This window comes from Oncorhynchus nerka, linkage group LG28 (assembly GCF_034236695.1).
Source record: "Oncorhynchus nerka isolate Pitt River linkage group LG28, Oner_Uvic_2.0, whole genome shotgun sequence".
Classification (NCBI taxonomy): domain Eukaryota; kingdom Metazoa; phylum Chordata; class Actinopteri; order Salmoniformes; family Salmonidae; genus Oncorhynchus; species Oncorhynchus nerka.
In genome coordinates this window covers 56,682,810-56,701,462 of record NC_088423.1, presented here as the reverse complement: position 1 = coordinate 56,701,462, position 18,653 = coordinate 56,682,810, and the positions used below count along the sequence as shown (strand labels likewise).

General features: G+C 42.4%; 1 protein-coding gene across 1 annotated transcript in view; it reads left to right on the top strand.

Annotated features, from left to right (window-relative positions):
- Positions 1-18,653, top strand: part of daam2 (dishevelled associated activator of morphogenesis 2) — a 222,304-nt gene that overhangs the window by 107,723 nt on the left and 95,928 nt on the right. The window contains 1 exon segment of the mRNA XM_029641047.2: positions 5,589-5,678. Within this exon segment, the coding sequence (XP_029496907.2) occupies positions 5,589-5,678 (90 nt within the window).

Below are 18,653 nucleotides of genomic sequence, written 5' to 3'. Positions count from 1 at the left end.
CGTAAAGTCTGTGTGGAAGAGGTGAAAAAATGATTGTTGTCTATCAACAATGACAAACCAGTCTGACAATCTAGATGGAAAATTACTGAGGATAATAGCAGATGTTATTTCCAATCCTATTTGCCACAAATTCAATTTAAGCCTACTAGAGAGCATGTGCCCTCAGGCCTGGAGGGAAGCTAAAGTCATTCCACTACCCAAGAATAGTAAAGCCCCCTTTACTGGCTCAAATAGCCGACCAATCCGCCTGTTACCAACCCTTAGTAAACTTTTGGAAAGAATTGTATTTGACCAGATACAATGCTATTTTACAGTAAACAAATTGACAACAGACTTTCAGCATGCTTGTAGGGAAGGACACTCAACAAGCACAGAACTTACATTACATTTAAGTCATTTAGCAGACGCTCTTATCCAGAGCGACTTACAAATTACACAAATGACTGATGATTGGCTGAGAGAAATTGATGATAAAATGATTGTGGGGGCTGTCTTGTTAGACTTCAGTGCAGCTTTTGACATTATTGATCATAGTCTACTGCTGGTGAAAATGTATGTGTTATGGCTTTACACTTGCTATAATGTGTGTTCTGTTAGACAAGTAACTCTTTATCCAGAGGGTGTTCTTTAATGGAAGCCTATCAAATATTATCCAGCTAGAATCAGGAATTCTCCAGGGTAGCTGTTTAGGCCCTATGCTTTTTTCAATTTTTACTAATGACATGCCACTGACTGAGTAAAGCCAGAGTTTCTATGTATACAGATGACTCTATACACGTCAGCTACTTCAGCGACTGAAATGACTGCAACACTCAACAAAGAGCTGCAGTTAGTTTCAGAGTGGGTGGCAAGAAATAAGTTAGTAAATATTTCTAAGACTATTTGTATTTGGAACAAAACCCTCACAAAACCCTAAACCTCAACTAAATCTTGTAATAAATAATGTTGAAATTGAGCAAGTTGAGATGACTAAACTACTTTGAGTAACGCTAGATTATAAACTGTCACGGTCAAAACATATTGATGCAGTAGTAGCTAATATGGGGAGAAGTCTATCTATATTGTTTTATTTTTTATTTCAACTTTATTTAACCTGGTAGGCTAGTTGAGAACAAGTTCTCATTTACAACTGCGACATGGCCAAGATAAAGCGTAGCAGTGTGAACAGACAACAACACAGTTACACATGGTGTAAACAATAAACAAGTCAATAACACAGTAGAAAAAAATAGTTTATATACATTGTGTGCAAAAGGCATGAGGAGGTAGGCAAATAATTACAATTTAGCAGATTAACACTGGAGTGATAAATGGTCAGATGGTCATGTGCGGGTAGAGATACTGGTGTGCAAAAGAGCAGAAAAGTAAATAAATAAAAACAGTATGGGGATGAGGTAGGTCAATTGGGTGGGCTATTTACCGATGGACTATGTACAGCTGCAGCGATCGGTTAGCTGCTCAGATAGCAGATATTTAAAGTTGGTGAGGGAGATAAAAGTCTCCAACTTCAGCGATTTTTGCAATTCGTTCCAGTCACAGGCAGCAGAGAACTGGAAGGAAAGGTGGCCAAATTAGGTGTTGGCTTTAGGAATGATCAGTGAGATACACCTGCTGGAGCTCGTGCTACGGGTGGGTGTTGCCATCGTGACCAGTGAACTGAGATAAGGCGGGGCTTTACCTAGCATGGACTTGTAGATGACCTGGAGCCAGTAGGTCCGGCGATGAATATGTAGCGAGGGCCAGCCGACTAGAGCATACAGGTCACAGTGGTGGGTGGTATAAGGTGCTTTAGTAACAAAACGGATGGCACTGTGATAAAATGCATCCAGTTTGCTGAGTAGAGTATTGGAAGCTATTTTGTAGAGGATCAGTAGGATCGGTAGGATAGGCAGTTCTACTAGGGTAAGCGGCGTGAGTGAAGGAGGCTTTGTTGCGAAATAGAAAGCCAACTCTAGATTTGATTTTAGATTGGAGATGTTTGATATAAGTCTGGAAGGAGAGTTTACAGTCTAGCCAGACACCTAGCTACTTATAGATGTCCACATATTCTAGGTCGGAACAATCCAGGGTGGTGATGCTAGTCGGGCGAGCGGGTACAGGCAGCGAACGGTTGAAAAGCATGCATTTGGTTTTACTAGCGTTTAAGAGCAGTTGGAGGCCACGGAAGGAGTGTTGTATGGCATTGAAGCTCGTTTGGAGGTTAGATAGCACAGTGTCCAAGGAAGGGCCAGAAGTATACAAAATGGTGTCGTCTGCGCAGAGATGGATCAGGGAATCGCCCGCAGCAAGATCAACATCATTGATATATACAGAGAAAAGAGTCGGCCCGATAATTGAACCCTGTGGCACCCCTATAGAGACTGCCAGAGGACCGGACAACATGCCCTCCGATTTGACACACTAAACTCTGTCTGCAAAGTAGTTTGTGAACCAGGCAAGGCAGTCATTGAAAAAACTGAGGCTACTGAGTCTGCCGATAAGAATATGGTGATTGACAGAGTCGAAAGCCTTGGCCTGGTCGATGAAGACGGTCTTTTATCGATGGCGGTTATGATATCGTTCACCTTGAGCGTGACTGAGGTGCACCCGTGACCTGCTCGGAAACCAGATTGCACAGCGGAGAAGGTTGGCCGAGGTTAGAGTAGCCATGAGGAAGGCATAGCCAGCCGTTGAGAAATTCTTGTTGAAGTTTGCGATTATCATGGATTTATCGGTGGTGAACGTGTTACCTAGCCTCAATGCAGTGGGCAGCTGGGAGGAGGTGCTCTTGTTCTCCATGGACTTTACAGTGTCCCAGAACGTTTTTGGAGTTAGAGCTACAGGATGCAAATTTCTGCTTGACAGCGTGTATTGGTTCCTGACTTCCCTGAACAGTTGCATATCACGGGGACTATTCGATGCTATTTTTATTTATTTTTTATTTTATTTTTTATTTTACCTTTATTTTGCTAGGCAAGTCAGTGAAGAACAAATTCTTATTTTCAATGACGGCCTAGGAACAGTGGGTTAACTGCCTGTTCAGGGGCAGAACGACAGATTTTGTACCTTGTCAGCTCGGGGATTTGAACTTGTAGCCTTTCGGTTACTTGTCCAATGCTCTAACCACTAGGCTACCCTTGCAGTCCGCCACAGGATGTTTTTGTGCGGGTCGAGGGCAGTCAGGTCTGGAGTGAACCAAGGGCTATATCTGTTCTTAGTTCTGCATTTTTTGAACGGAGCATGCTTATCTAAGATGGTTAGGAAGTTACTTATAAAGAATGACCAGGCATCCTCAACTAACGGGATGAGGTCAATATCCTTCCAGGATACCCGGGCCAGGTCGATTAGAAAGGCCTGCTCGCAGAAGTGTTTTAGGGAGCGTTTGACAGCGATTAGGGGTGGTCGTTTGACTGCGGATCTGTAGCGGATACAGGCAATGAGGCAGTGATCACTGAGATCCTGATTGAAGACAGCGGAGGTGTATTTGGAGGGCCAGTTGGGCAGGATAACGTCTATGAGGGTGCCCTTGTTTACAGATTTAGGGTTGAACCTGGTGGGTTCCTTGATGATTTGTGTGAGATTGAGGGTATCTAGCTTAGATTGTAGGACTGCCGAGGTGTTAAGCATATCCCAGTTTAGGTCACCTAACAGAACAAACTCTGAAGCTAGATGGGGAGCGATCAATTCACAAATGGTGTCCTGGGCACAGCTGGGAGCTGAAGGGGGGTCGGTATAACAGGCAGCAACAGTGAGAGACTTATTTCTGGAGAGATTAAGTTTTTTAATTAGAAGTTTGAACTGTTTGGGTACGGACCTGGAAAGTATGACATTACTTTGCAGGCTATCTTCTCAGTAGACTGCAACTCCTCCCCCTTTGGCGGAAAATGTTATAGTTGGGTTTGGAAATCTCCTAATTTTTGGTGGCCTTACTAAGCCAGGATTCAGACACGGCAAGGACATCAGGGTTGGCAGAGTGTGCTAAAGCAGTGAGTGAAACAAACTTAGGGAGGAGGCTTCTGATTTTGACATGCATGAAACCAAGGCTTTTTCGATCACAGAAATCAACAAATGAGGGTGCCTGGGGACATGCAGGGCCTGGGTTTACCTCCACATCACCCGCGGAACAGAGGAGGAGTAGGATGAGTGTGTCCGGCTAAAGGCTATCAAAACTGGTCACCTAGAGCGTTGGGGACAAAGAATAAAAGGAGCAGATTTCTGGGCGTGGTAGAGTATATTCAGGGCATAATACGCAGACAGGGGTATGCGGGTAAAGCGGAGGTAAGCCCAGGCACTGGGTGATGATTAGAGAGGTTGTATCTCTGGACATGCTGGTTGTAATTGGTGAGGTCACCGCATGTGTGGGAGTTGGGACAAAGGAGGTATCAGAGGTATGAGGAGTGGAACTAGGGGCTCCATTGTACACTAAAACAATGATAACTAACCTGAACAACAGTATACAAGGCATATTGACATTTGAGAGAGACATACAGCGAGGCATAAAGTAATTGCAGGTGTTGTGGTAAAGTGATACTCTGCCTTCTTAACAAGACTATCAACAAGGCAGGTCCTACAGGCCCTAGTTTTGTCGCACCTTGACTACTGTTCAGTCGTGTGGTCAGGTGCCACAAAAAAGGAGTTAGGAAAAACGCAATTGGCTCAGATCAGGGCAGCACTGCTGGCCCTTGGATGTACACAGAGTGCTAATATTAATAATATGCATGTAAATCTCTCCTGGCTCAAAGTGGAGAAGAGATTGACTTCATCACTACTTCTATTTATGAGAGGTATGACATGTTGAATGCACCGAGCTGTCTGTCTAAACTACTGGCACACAGCTCGGACACCCATGCATACACCCATGTGACAAGAGGTCTCTTCACAGTCCCTAAGTCCAGAACAGACTATGGGAGGCGCAAAGTCCTACATAGAGCCATGACTACATGGAACTCTATTCCACATCAAGTTCCTGACGCAAGCAAACACCTCATCGAACAGCGGGGACTGTGAAGCGACAAACATTGACGCACACACACACACACACACACACACACACACACACACACACACACACACACACACACACACACACACAGTATACATACACATTAATTTAGTAATGTAGTGGTGGAGTAGGGACCTGAGGGCACACAGTGTGTTGTGAAATCTGTGAATGTATTGTAATGTTTTAAAATTGTACAAACTGCCTTAATTTCACTGGACCCCAGGAAGAGTAGCTGCTGCTTTGGCAGCAAATACAAATACAAACTCACTCATTCTTCCCCCTTTCAACCCCCATAACACTTTACTTCATTTATTTCATCTGTTATTATACTATATGTGTGAAATTATAGTTTACGTTCAGTTTTGAGGCAATTATCAGGGTGATTAGAGTAATAAAACAATACAATTCATGAGCAGTCCAAATGACTGCTTTAGCGGTCCTAGTGTTAATGAGTTAGACAGTATGTCATCCTTGACATATTATGAAGCCTCAAAACAATAAATGAGATAATCCTATAACTGATTACTTAATTCCTTGATTGACTAATTGATGGATTGATTGTGACTGACTGACTGATTGATTCATTGCCTTTTTTCTGTTGTCACAGGATGAATTGGACCTGACAGACAAGAACAGGGAGGCAATGTTTGCTCTACCTGCCGAGAAGAAATGGCAGATCTACTGCAGCAAGAAGAAGGTGAGTTCTGGCACACACACACTCACACAGAACATTATTTAGAATCAACAATATTTATCCCATTGCCCTTAGTTGAACACACACACACACACACACACACACATTATATCCAATCTCATCTCTTGAACAGACTGTTCCCTCGTGCAGCTTCAGATTGTCAACATACAGTCTGAAAGGGGGAACGTTTTGGTTAGACCTCCCTTTCACCCCTTTCTCTTGCCATAATGTCCTTCCTTTCTCGCTCCATAACAGCGCTGGCTTACTCTGTGGTCAGGTCTCCGTGAGGAAACGGCATTCTTGATAGAAGAAAGTGTGCTTGGACCCCTTGCTCAACAGCAAATGAAATAAATACACAAGGTGTGCTTTCCAAATGGCACACTATCCCCTATGTAGTGCACTACTTTTGAACAGAGCCTTGTCTCTGGCGCCATTTGGGACATGGACATGAACTTCCCAAAGTCCTTTTGGGGAGAATCATTTTTGGCAAAGCACATGTGTTTTTTGACCATGCACATGTGCCCCTGTGTTTGCAGGGCCGGCTCTAGCCTTTTGGGGGCCCTAAGCAAAACAGTGCACTTGTACAGCTGAATTATTACAATTCTACAAGTTCTGCTATGGGGTGGAGAGACATTTTTGCAGTTTTAAAGCAAATGTCCTGCAATTTGACACATTTTGTAATGACTAATGCCATGTTAATATGATATCTGAGTGAGAATGACTAACAAAATCAATGGGGGCCTGCCATCCCAAATAATATTCCCCGGCCAAAAAGGGTCCTCCTCTGCATCACAATGGGATTCCATGAACTACTAGCGTCCGTTGCTATATCAACGGTGTGTTGACCTAATGATTTTGGAGAACATTACAGCCTAAATGACATTATTTTCATCATCGCTATGCAAACAAGGCTGATTTCCATGACAAATTTGCTGTTTAAGTTTTGTTTAGCTAATAAAATGAAAACATTACTTCTAACTACGTTTGGGTACCTGGTTAACATTACAACATGAAATCCATGTCTTACACGCTGATACTTTTCGGGAAATGGCAAAGAAAATATGTAATCTGCTTGACACATTAGCCACTTACAGCAAATGTCCACTCCATTCATATGCAAATCCGTTTGATGAATACACTGGCTTGTCTGACTGTCATGTTTTTATTTTCACCTGCCCTTCCCTAATCTACACTGAAATAATATAATTTCAGTAGTCCTCTGTTGTGATACATTTTTGTTCTATCTCACATAGATAATTAGTACACCCTTGTGGTTGAATATATATGTATATATTGTAGGTCCTAGGTTACAACAATGAATGATGTGGAACAAATAAATACCATCAAAGGATACCTTACAACTTACAATAATGAACAGCTTGTGAAACAGCTGTGAAAACCAACCTGGCACTATTTAAGATTTTAATATTTAAACTTGGTTTGTTTTTGGTATAGTGTCATTCATTTATTTTCACCCCTCAAAAACATTGTACTCTCACATGACAATCAGACTAAAATACTAAATTATTGTGTGTGGAATATAGAGGAGGTGGTTGCTGTGTGGGTGGGAGGTTCTGCCTGTCACTTGTTCTCAACAGGCAGACCGTCTCGGAAGGGGGACTTGAAGAGGGAGACTGCAAAGTCCAGGCACTGCTGCTTTATTTGTTCTGAGTGTTTGCAGTGCTAGTGTTTATCGTTCATCTGTGTATCTCACATATTATGTGCCCAGTATGATAGAGCAAAAAAACTTTCTGAGCACATAATGACATGACAATAACAGTAGCTGTAGATGATGTAATGAAACGTTGGAGCGTGCTTGGTAATGGAGGACTTCAGGTGATACACGTCTGGATGTTGGGCAGAATTCCTAGATCCTGGAGAACAGCAGAGTTAAAGGGAACAGGATAGGAGACAGAGACGGAAACAAGCAAAAACACAGGTTACACTTTACTGCGAGAACATTTGGAGTAGTGCAGTGTTACAAATGGGCGATATGTACTTTTCAAAACTTCCGGGAACATGTGCTATGGTGAAACAAATTTGATAGGCTTGATCTCCGGCGCCACAGTCTTCGCCCTCTCAAACTTCTGGCAGGCTAGAATGACCTTTAAGCAAAAAGTAACACATTGAAACATGTTGTGCTCTCTGATATGACATTCATTGAAATCATAATAATTTCAGATATAATAGAATGTGATTGATCAACAAAAGGTTATTTCACTTGCCCAGCTGTCCACCTCCTTGACAATTCCACATCAGAAGAAGCATAGGTTAATTTTGGAAATCATACGTTTCACTCCGAAATGGAGCATGGCCTCCTTCTCCACCTTAGTAAAAATCACCCTCCTGTGTATGATTGCCAAACAAGTTGGAAGATAACAGTTGTTGAAACAGTCAAGTCTAAGTTCATTTGCACTGCTGTCTTAATCTCTCTGTTTCTCTCTCTCCATCTCTCTCCATCTCTCTTTGTCTGTCTTCCACTCTTTTCCACTCTCTTCCCACCTCTCCCTCTCTCACTTTCATTCTTTCTTTTTCACTTTCTTCCTCCCCCTCTTTGTCTGTCTAGCGAAGACACCTAGTTAAGGGCATTTGGAATTACCATAATTGGTTACTCTTATCCATTTGATTGATCAGGTTTAACTTATAGCTAGACACCTCAATATGACAGACATATACAGTTGACGTCGGAAGTTTACATACACCTTCGCCAAATACATTTAAACTCAGTTTTTCACAATTCCTGACAATTAAACAGAGTAAAAAATTCCCTGTCTTAGGTCAGTTAGGATCACCACTTTATTTTAAGATTGTGAAATGTCAGAATAATAGTGGAGATTATTCAGGTTTTTATTTCTTTCATCACATTCCCAGTGGGTCAGAAGTTGACATACACTCAATTAGTATTTGGTAGCATTGCCTTTTCATTGTTTAACTTGGGTCAAACTTTTCAGGTAGCCTTCCACAAGCTTCCCACAATAAGTTGGGTGAATTTTTGCCCATTCCTCTTGACAGAGCTGGTGTAACTGAGTCAGGTTTGTAGGCTTCCTTGCTCGCACATCCTTTTTCAGTTCTGCCCACACATTTTCTACAGGATTGAGGTCAGGGCTTTGTGATGGCCACTCCAATACCTTTTGTTGTCCTTAAGCCATTTTGCCACAACTTTGGAAGTATACTTGGGGTCATTGACCATTTGGAAGATCCATATGCGACCAAGCTTTAACTTCCTGACTGATGTCTTGAGATGTTGCTTCAATATATCCACGTAATTTTCCTTCCTCGTGATACACCAGCCCCTCCTGCAGCAAAGCACCCCCACAACATGATGCTGTGCTTCACGGTTGGGATGGTGTTCTTCGGCTTGTAAGCCTCCCCTTTTTTCCTCCAAACATATGGCCAAACAGTTCTATTTTTGTTTCATCAGACCAGAGGACATTTCTCCAAAAAGTATGATCTTTGTCCCCATGTGCATTTGCAAACAGTAGTCTGGCTTTTTATGGCGGTTTTGGAGTCAAAATTGTGACTCCTTGCTGAGGTACCTTTCAGGTTATGTCGATATAGGACTCGTTTTACTGTGGATATAGATACTTTTGTACCTGTTTTCTCCAGCATCTTCACAAGGTCCTTTGCTGTTGTTCTGGGATTGATTTGCACCTTTTGCATGTGTGGAGTGGTTTTAATGACTCCAACCTAAGTGTATGTAAACTTCCGACTTCAAATGGAACTATATCAGTGGAAGCTACTGAGGGGAGGACGGCTCATAATAATGGCTGGAATGGAGTCAATTGAATGGTATCAACCAAATGGAAACCACGTGTTTGATACCATTGCATTTACTCTATTCCAGATATTATTATGAGCAATCCTCCCCTCGGCAGCCTCCACTGAACTATATGCACAGCTAGCAACATGTAGATGACCAACTAGCTAAATGGAAAATGGTTGTTGAAAAATAGTTGTACATAGCTAAAGCCTTCCAGTTATCTAATAGAAGTTACTGTAGCTGGCTAGCTGACTAGGCAGGCTGAGGTAAATAAGTACAGTAGCTAGCAATGTCAATCTAAAAACAACTTAAATGATTTATTCCTATTTAACAGTATTTTCTTATATAAAGGCAAAGAAAAAAAGGTAAAGAAAGCGTGTTCTCTTTCCGGTCCTCTGAAGCAGCACATAGTCAGCAGGTTGTCACCGTCAAAAACGGCGTTCTTGGGGAGCAATTCTGAGTGTGCGTTTATGCGGTGAAATGGAACTAGAACTACCTGCGTCCTCCGCGACCGCTACGAGGTAAAATAGAGCCAAGCAACCAGCATAGCAATGGATGCTTTGGTTCATTAAGTAATCAGGGACACTTTTTGGCAGGGGGACACTATTTGGTTCCACCATGACTACTACAAGTTTAGTATGCTGTCTAGACTAACTACCAATCAAAAAATTTGTTAGCTGATATTGCTAACCTTTTTAAAGGTGATTCACCACCTAGATTCGGTCTTATGTAGTAAAATTTGAAATTGTGTTTTTTACATTGGATAGAGTAGAGACTCAGAGCTACAACATTTGACCCGATTCAGGAAACTAGGCGTATGTCGCAAGTCAGGACTTCACAGGAGAGCCGTTTGAACATAAAACATTTTTTTTAATCAAAATGCGTTTTTTGGCAGAAATGCCTTCTCGAACATGTGAACTTTAATGTTCCTTAATAAAAAACTTGTATGCCATCTGTAAATACGAATAGAATTGTTAAATTACGAGCCTTGTTTGTTCAGCCACAGAAAAATTAGCAACCTTCCCTCTAGCCATGATTGGCTGAGATAATGAGTGGGCTGGACATGCCGAGATAGTAGTTCGGATTGGTCTGCCATATTGAAGGCTTCAGTGTATTTGAGCTCATCAGTCTGTGTTGGTAATCCTGTCGACCGCGGCTTTAATTTTTTTTTATTATGTAGTGGAGTTGCTTAACCTCTTCAGTCGACCCTCTACTTTTTTGAACATTCTGTTAAAAATCGCGCAACATTTCAGCGCCCTGCTACTCATGCCAGGAATATAGTATATGCATTTGCTTAGTCTGTGTGGATAGAAAACACTCAGACGTTTAAAAAACTGGTTAAATCACTGCTGTGGCTTTACCAGAACGGCATTTACATCGAAAAGCACAGGAAAAACTGATCACTGAAAATGGGGAAAATATATCCATGCGCTACTTGAACCCATTGATAAACGTGAACCACAATTAATTGACTGAGGTTGCAGTACCTACAGCTTCCACAGGGTGTCTAGAGTCTTGTCATTTCCCTTCGAGTTTTTTCTTGGTCAAACACATACAGGACACCGTATCTAATCCGGTCTAGGACCGGATATTTTCGTTGAGTTTCTAGCCGGACATTTTTCCAGACGGACAGCTAATAATCTTTACATCGCCTCCTGATGAATTTTATCGCTTATTAACGTTTACTAATACCTAAAGTTGCATTACAAACGTATTTCGAAGTGTTTTGTGAAAGTTTATCGTCGACTTTTTGAATTTTAAAAAATGACGTTACGTTTTGAAACAATGTTTTTTTCGTTTATCACACAGTCTACATATAACGATATCTAGGCTTTATATGGACCGATTTAATCGAAATAAAGACCCAAATAGTGTTTATGGGACATCTAGGAGTGCCAACAAAGAAGATGGTGAAAGGTAATGAATGTTTTCTATTTTATTGTGCGGTTTGTGTAACGCCGAAATGCTAATTATTTTGTTTACGTCCCCTGTGGGTCTTTTGGGGTGTTGCATGCTATCAGATAATAGCTTCTCATGCTTTCGCCGAAAAGCATTTAAAAAATCTGACTTGTTGCCTGGATTCACAACGAGTGTAGCTTTAATTCGATACCCTGCATGTGTATTTTAATGAACTTTTGAGTTTTAACTAATACTATTAGCATTTAGCGTAGCGCATTTGCATTTCCAGAGCTCTAGTTGGGACGCAAGCGTCCCGGGTAGAAGCAACAGGTTAAATCACGACTGTGGCTATTACATAACGTGCGTTACATCGGAAAGCGCAGGAAAACCTGATCACAGAAAATGGAAATAAATATCCTTGCGCCACTACCGCAATTGTTAACAGTGAGCCGAATTAGATAAGACCGAGCATTCAACTCCCACAGCATCCCCATGTTGTCGAGTATCTTGTGAATTTAATCCTCTTTGATTCTTGGTTGAACCGAAAGAGGGGCACGACGTACCTCCGGTCTCCGCCCAGATCATTCCGGAAGAGCTCTCTCCTGAAATTTTTTCCAAGACGACAGCTAATGATATGTACATCGCCTACGGATGATTTTTATCGCTTATTAACGTTTACTAATACCTAAATTAGCATTACAAACGTATTTCGAAGTGTTTTGTGAAAGTTTATCGTCTACTTTTTGAATTTTAAAAAATGACGTTACGTTGTGAAATCGCTGTTTTTTTCGTTTATCACACAGTCTACATATAACGATATCTTGGCTTTATATGGCCCGATTTAATCGAAATAAAGACCCAATAGTGTTTATGGGACATCTAGGAGTGCCAACAAAGAAGATGGTGAAAGGTAATGACTGTTTTCTATTTTATTGTGCGGTTTGTGTAACGCCGAAATGCTAATTATTTTGTTTACGTCCCCTGCTGTGCTTTTCTGTTGTAGTGTATTGGTGCGTGCTATCAGATAATAGCTTCTCATGCTGTCGCCGAAAAGCATTTTAAAAATCTGACTTGTTGCCTGGATTCACAACGAGTGTAGCTTTAATTTGATACCCTGCATGTGTATTTTAATGAACTTTTGAGTTTTAACTAATACTATTAGCATTTAGCGTAGCGCATTTGCATTTCCAGAGCTCTAGTTGGGACGCAAGCGTCCCAGGTAGAGGTAAGAGGTTAAGTGTTGCTGTCCACTTTCTGGAGGATCAAGTTTTGAAATCAGTGAAATTAGAGTATGATAGCTAAAGAGATGGAGAAAACACTTGTCTCTGGATTACATCTTCAAACTAAGGGCACTCGTGGTATGGCATTCCTGACAGGGAGGGGGAAACGTCCATCATGCTAGCTAGCTAACGTTAGCTGGCTGGCTTCCTAGCTGACGTTATTATTTGTTTAGTTGGCTGTTTTTATGTTATCCATAGGTAAACAAATCATCGGCCAGAGCGTCAAGTGTACGCTGCGAGAGCGAAACGAGAAGGGTGGGGCTAAAGCTTAAGAGTGTGTGAATGATGCTGAATGGGTGTAGACAAAGAACTGCTCTTCAATACCAAAACATGCAAGGTGATTTTCTCAAAAGTGAGTTTACAAGTTGATCAACTTTCAATGCATAATTACTTTCCTATTGTTCCTCAAATACAGTGTATGATGAACCATGTTGTAGCTCTGAGTCTCTACTTTTATCCAATGTTTAAAAAACACCATTTCACATTTTGCTACATAAGACCGAATCCAGATGGTGAGTCACATACGGTATATCATACACTTTGTGAGTCTCCCGTACTAAAACAGCCGGTCGCAGAGCCAGGAAAATATAGGCCAGAACCAAGGAACAAGTCACAACAAAAACAAGGTGTACACACCAAACACACCTCTCATTCATAGGCAGCCAGGGGTAATGGAGTATAGGGAAATGGGGAGAAGAACAGCACCACCGACTGCTTAGAATGTAGGACGATGTCCACACACACACACACACACACACACGCACACACACACGGAGACATTCAAACGTATGCAGGCACGCATGAATGCACGCACACACACACAAAGCAGCCATTGTTTGGTCGAGATGACAGTGATTTTAATGGGAAGTACCTCAGAGCCATAGCACGGATTAGGGAAACTTTCCTTCCCTCAGTCTCTAGAAACAGTGGCCCTCTTGTTACTTGGGCAAAACCAGCAGCTGCTGTTGTCGCTGTTGTTGTTTTGCCTGTATGATAACATTTGGAATGCCAATAAGAGTTCTGAGTATCTCAAGTCCACTTTAGAAATGTATCTATAAAACTGCAGTGCAGTGTGTTTTAGGATCTTGAAATTAAAATATCTGTATATTTTGTAAGTATTTTTGGACTTTATTGAACCGATAGAGCGGATGACAGTGGGGAAAGAGCGAGAGAGGTTAGTAGCCCGGATTCTAAACTATGTCGACACCGTATACATGTGTGCCGGAGGCTGCAGTGCAACTTTCATCGAGGTCCAGAGTTGCGTTTGAGGGCTAGATCAGCTGTATGAAGGCAAGAGTGTTCAAGGCAGTTTTGAATGTCAGTCTGTTGCCTCAAATTTGTCTCTTGACCTGTGTGCACCTACATTGTAAACTTTAATTCATAGGCTAGGTTGTAGCAACCTCATGATGGCTATAGGGAAAATTTGAGTATGATGTAGTAGCCTAAACCTATCGCTGTTACATTGAACCGGGTGAATGGAATATGAATGACAGTCCTCACATATGATGTAATGGAAATAAATAAAATAATAAAAAATGATCATCCTCCCTCACCTTAAACGGCACTGACCGCAAGTGACAGGATGTTTAACTTATGGACAATCACTATATATTAAACCTGCTTTAGATAGGGAAAGGCTCCAATCAAATCAAATGTTATTGGTCACGTACACGTGATTAGCAGATGTTAATGCGAGTGTAGCGTAATGCTTGTGCTTCTAGCTCTGACAGTGCAGTAATATCTAATGTTGTCTTTACTATCATTAAATTGAAGACTTAGTTTTTGTCAAAGATTCCAGTAATTAGTATTACGCGATTAAACTGAATAATCATGTAAGTGTAATTAACTAGGAAATCGGGGCACCAAGGAAAGTATTCAGATTACAATATAATATTTTTAAAATATTTTCATATCTGATCAATAGTCTTATGATAAATTATTTATTTATTTGACCTCACGTTAGTCTCATTCCAAATGTCGTAAATTGTTGGTTATCTGCACGAACCCAGTCTTCACTATGAGTCATCCATACTTTTTAAATTATTTTTTTCTACCTCTATTTAACTAAGTCCGTTAAGAAGACATTCTTATTTTCAATGACGGCCTATGAACAGTGGGTTAACTGCCTGTTCAGGGACAGAACGACAGATTTGTACCTTGTCAGCTCGGGGGTTTGAACTTGCAACCTTCTGGTTGCTAGTACAACACTCTAACCACTAGGCTACCCTGCCGCCCCATCCACAGAAATGCATAAACAAACAAACATGGTAAAAGTGGTTACATGAAATGATAGGAGAATATGCCCTAGTGGCTGAACCGGCATGGCGGCTTGTTAGACAAAGGAGAAATGGGGGATCGACTAAGAAGTCACTACAGAGTTAATTATAACAATTACAATGCTAATCCTTTACACATGAACACTCACTCATTCGGGAACAATTGCAATCAATATATATATATTTACGCTCAGTGTGTCGTCTTGATCGCTGGTGAAAAGTTAGTGTCTTTCGTAGAATTGTCCATCTCTCTCCATCTCTCTCTCGGTCTTGGTTAGAGGGGATAGTTCAAAGTGACATTCGTTATAGAATGTATGTTTCGGCGGTTGTCGTTCTTCGCATTCAATGATACCGAATTCCTAGCTGTTCTTATTCTGTCGGTAACATCTTTCTGGTAAGAAGAGGGGCGGGGCGTATGGCTAACGAGATGTGGTGTGGTCACAAAAGCATACAGGAACTCAAGTCCTTCTGTTCACCTGATTTAGAATTCCTCACAATCAAATGTCGACCACATTATCTACCAAGGGAATTCTCTTCGATTATAATCACAGCCGTATATATTCCCCTCCAAGCAGACACATCGATGGCTCTGAACGAACTTTATTTGAGTCTTTGCAAACTGGAATCCATACATCCTGAGGCTGCATTCATTGTAGCTGGGGATTTTAACAAGGCTAATCTGAAAACAAGACTCCCTAAATTGTATCAGCATATCGATTGCGCAACCAGGGCTGGCAAAACCTTGGATCACTGCTATTCTAACTTCCGCGACGCATATAAGGCCCTGCCCCGCCCTCCTTTCGGAAAAGCTGACCACGACTCCATTTTGTTGATCCCTGCCTACAGACAGAAACTAAAACAAGAAGCTCCCACGCTGAGGTCTGTTCAACGCTGGTCCGACCAATCTGTTTCCACACTCCAAGACTGCTTCCATCACGTGGACTGGGATATGTTTCGTATTGCGTCAGACAACAACATTGACGAATACGCTGATTCGGTGTGCGAGTTCATTAGAATGTGCGTTGAAGATGTCGTTCCCATAGCAACGATTAAAACATTCCCAAACCAGAAACCGTGGATTGATGGCAGCATTCGCGTGAAACTGAAAGCGCGAACCACTGCTTTTAATCAGGGCAAGGTGACCGGAAATATGACCGAATACAAACAGTGTAGCTATTCCCTCCGCAAGGCAATCAAACAAGCTAAGCGTCAGTATAGAGACAAAGTAGAATCTCAATTCAACGGCTCAGACACAAGAGGTATGTGGCAGGGTCTACAGTCAATCACGGATTACAAAAAGAAAACCAGCCCGTCACGGACCAGGATGTCTTGCTCCCAGGCAGACTAAATAACTTTTTTGCCCGCTTTGAGGACAATACAGTGCCACTGACACGGCCTGCAACCAAAACATGCGGCCTCTCTTTCACTGCAGCCGAGGTGAGTAAGACATTTAAACGTGTTAACCCTCGCAAGGCTGCAGGCCCAGACGGCATCCCCAGCCGCGCCCTCAGAGCATGCGCAGACCAGCTGGCTGGTGTGTTTACGGACATATTCAATCAATCCCTATCCCAGTCTACTGTTCCCACATGCATCAAGAGGGCCACCATTGTTCCTGTTCCCAAGAAAGCTAAGGTAACTGAGCTAAACGACTACCGCCCCGTAGCACTCACTTCCGTCATCATGAAGTGCTTTGAGAGACTAGTCAAGGACCATATCACCTCCACCCTATCTGACACCCTAGACCCACTCCAATTTGCTTACCGCCCAAATGCAATCTCAACCACACTGCACACTGCCCTAACCCATCTGGACAAGAGGAATACCTATGTGAGAATGCTGTTCATCGACTACAGCTCGGCATTTAACACCATAGTACCCTCCAAGCTTGTCATCAAGCTCGAGACCCTGGGTCTCGACCCCGCCCTGTGCAACTGGGTACTGGACTTCCTGACGGGCCACCCCCAGGTGGTGAGGGTAGGCAACAACATCTCCACCCCGCTGATCCTCAACACTGGTGCCCCACAAGGGTGCGTTCTGAGCCCTCTACTGTACTCCCTGTTCACCCACGACTGCGTGGCCACGCACGACTCCAACTCCATCATCAAGTTTGCGGACGACACAACAGTGGTAGTCTTGATTACCAATAACGACGAGACGGCCTACAGGGAGGAGGTGAGGGCCCTCGGAGTGTGGTGTCAGGAAAATAACCTCACACTCAACGTCAACAAAACTAAGGAGATGATTGTGGACTTCAGGAAACAGCAGAGGGAACACCCCCCTATCCACATCGATGGAACAGTAGTGGAGAGGGTAGTAAGTTTTAAGTTCCTCGGCATACACATCACAGACAAACTGAATTGGTCCACCCACACAGACAGCATCGTGAAGAAGGCGCAGCAGCGCCTCTTCAACTCCAGGAGGCTGAAGAAATTCGGCGTGTCACCAAAAGCACTCACAAACTTCTACAGATGCACAATCGAGAGCATCCTGGCGGGCTGTATCACCGCCTGGTACGGCAACTGCTCCGCCCACAACCGTTAGGCTCTCCAGAAGGTAGTGAGGTCTGCACAACGCATCACCGGGGGCAAACTACCTGCCCTCCAGGACACCTACACCACCCGATGTTACAGGAAGGCCATAATGATCATCAAGGACAACAACCACCCGAGCCACTGCCTGTTCACCCCGCTATCATCCAGAAGGCGAGGTCAGTACAGGTGCATCAAAGCTGGGACCGAGAGACTGAAAAACAGCTTCTATCTCAAGGCCATCAGACTGTTAAACAGCCACCACTAACATTGAGTGGCTGCTGCCAACACACGGACTCAACCTTAGCCACTTTAATAATGGGAATTGATGGGAAATGATGTAAAATATATCACTAGCCACTTTAAACAATGCTACCTAATATAATGTTTACATACCCTACATTATTCATCTCATATGTATACGTATATACTGTACTCTATATCATCAACTGCATCTTTATGTAATACATGTATCACTAGCCACTTTAACTATGCCACTTTGTTTACATACTCATCTCATATGTATATACTGTACTCGATACCATCTACTGTATCTTGCCTATGCCGCTCTGCACCATCACTCATTCATATATCGTTATGTACATATTCTTTATCCCCTTACACTTGTGTGTATAAGACAGTAGTTTTGGAATTGTTAGTTAGATTACTTGTTGGTTTTTACTGCATTGTCGGAACTAGAAGCACAAGCATTTCGCTACACTCGCATTAACATCTGCTAACCATGTGTATGTGACAAATAAAATTTGATTTGATTTATAAGAGTTTAACCACGTGGTATGGTTAAAAGATTCAGCAATGGTCTGCAACCTTTGTACTCCCGTGATTGAGAGAAACATGATCTGCTGATCGAAAACCCGATTGGGGTTTTATTCGGAAGGGCCGAAGAGGGCTGTCCCAGGATGTCTGACCCTAACTGGGCTCAGGGGCGGTCCTCTGATTTAGTTCAAATCAAAAGGGATTTGTATTTTTCTTCATTAAACAGTCCACAATCATATTACACAATTACACAAACAGTATCATACTCACTCATTCATCTTATACAACAATTAGATGTAAACCTCATATCCGAGGCAATTATATAAACAGCATTTTGGTAATGTGGCCACACCGTCTCTCTTGAGCTTCCCAAGTTGTGACAAACGGACCAGTTCGTACAGTGAAGAATCAACAACAAGTGGCACACAATCATGAAGTGGAACGACATTTATTGGATA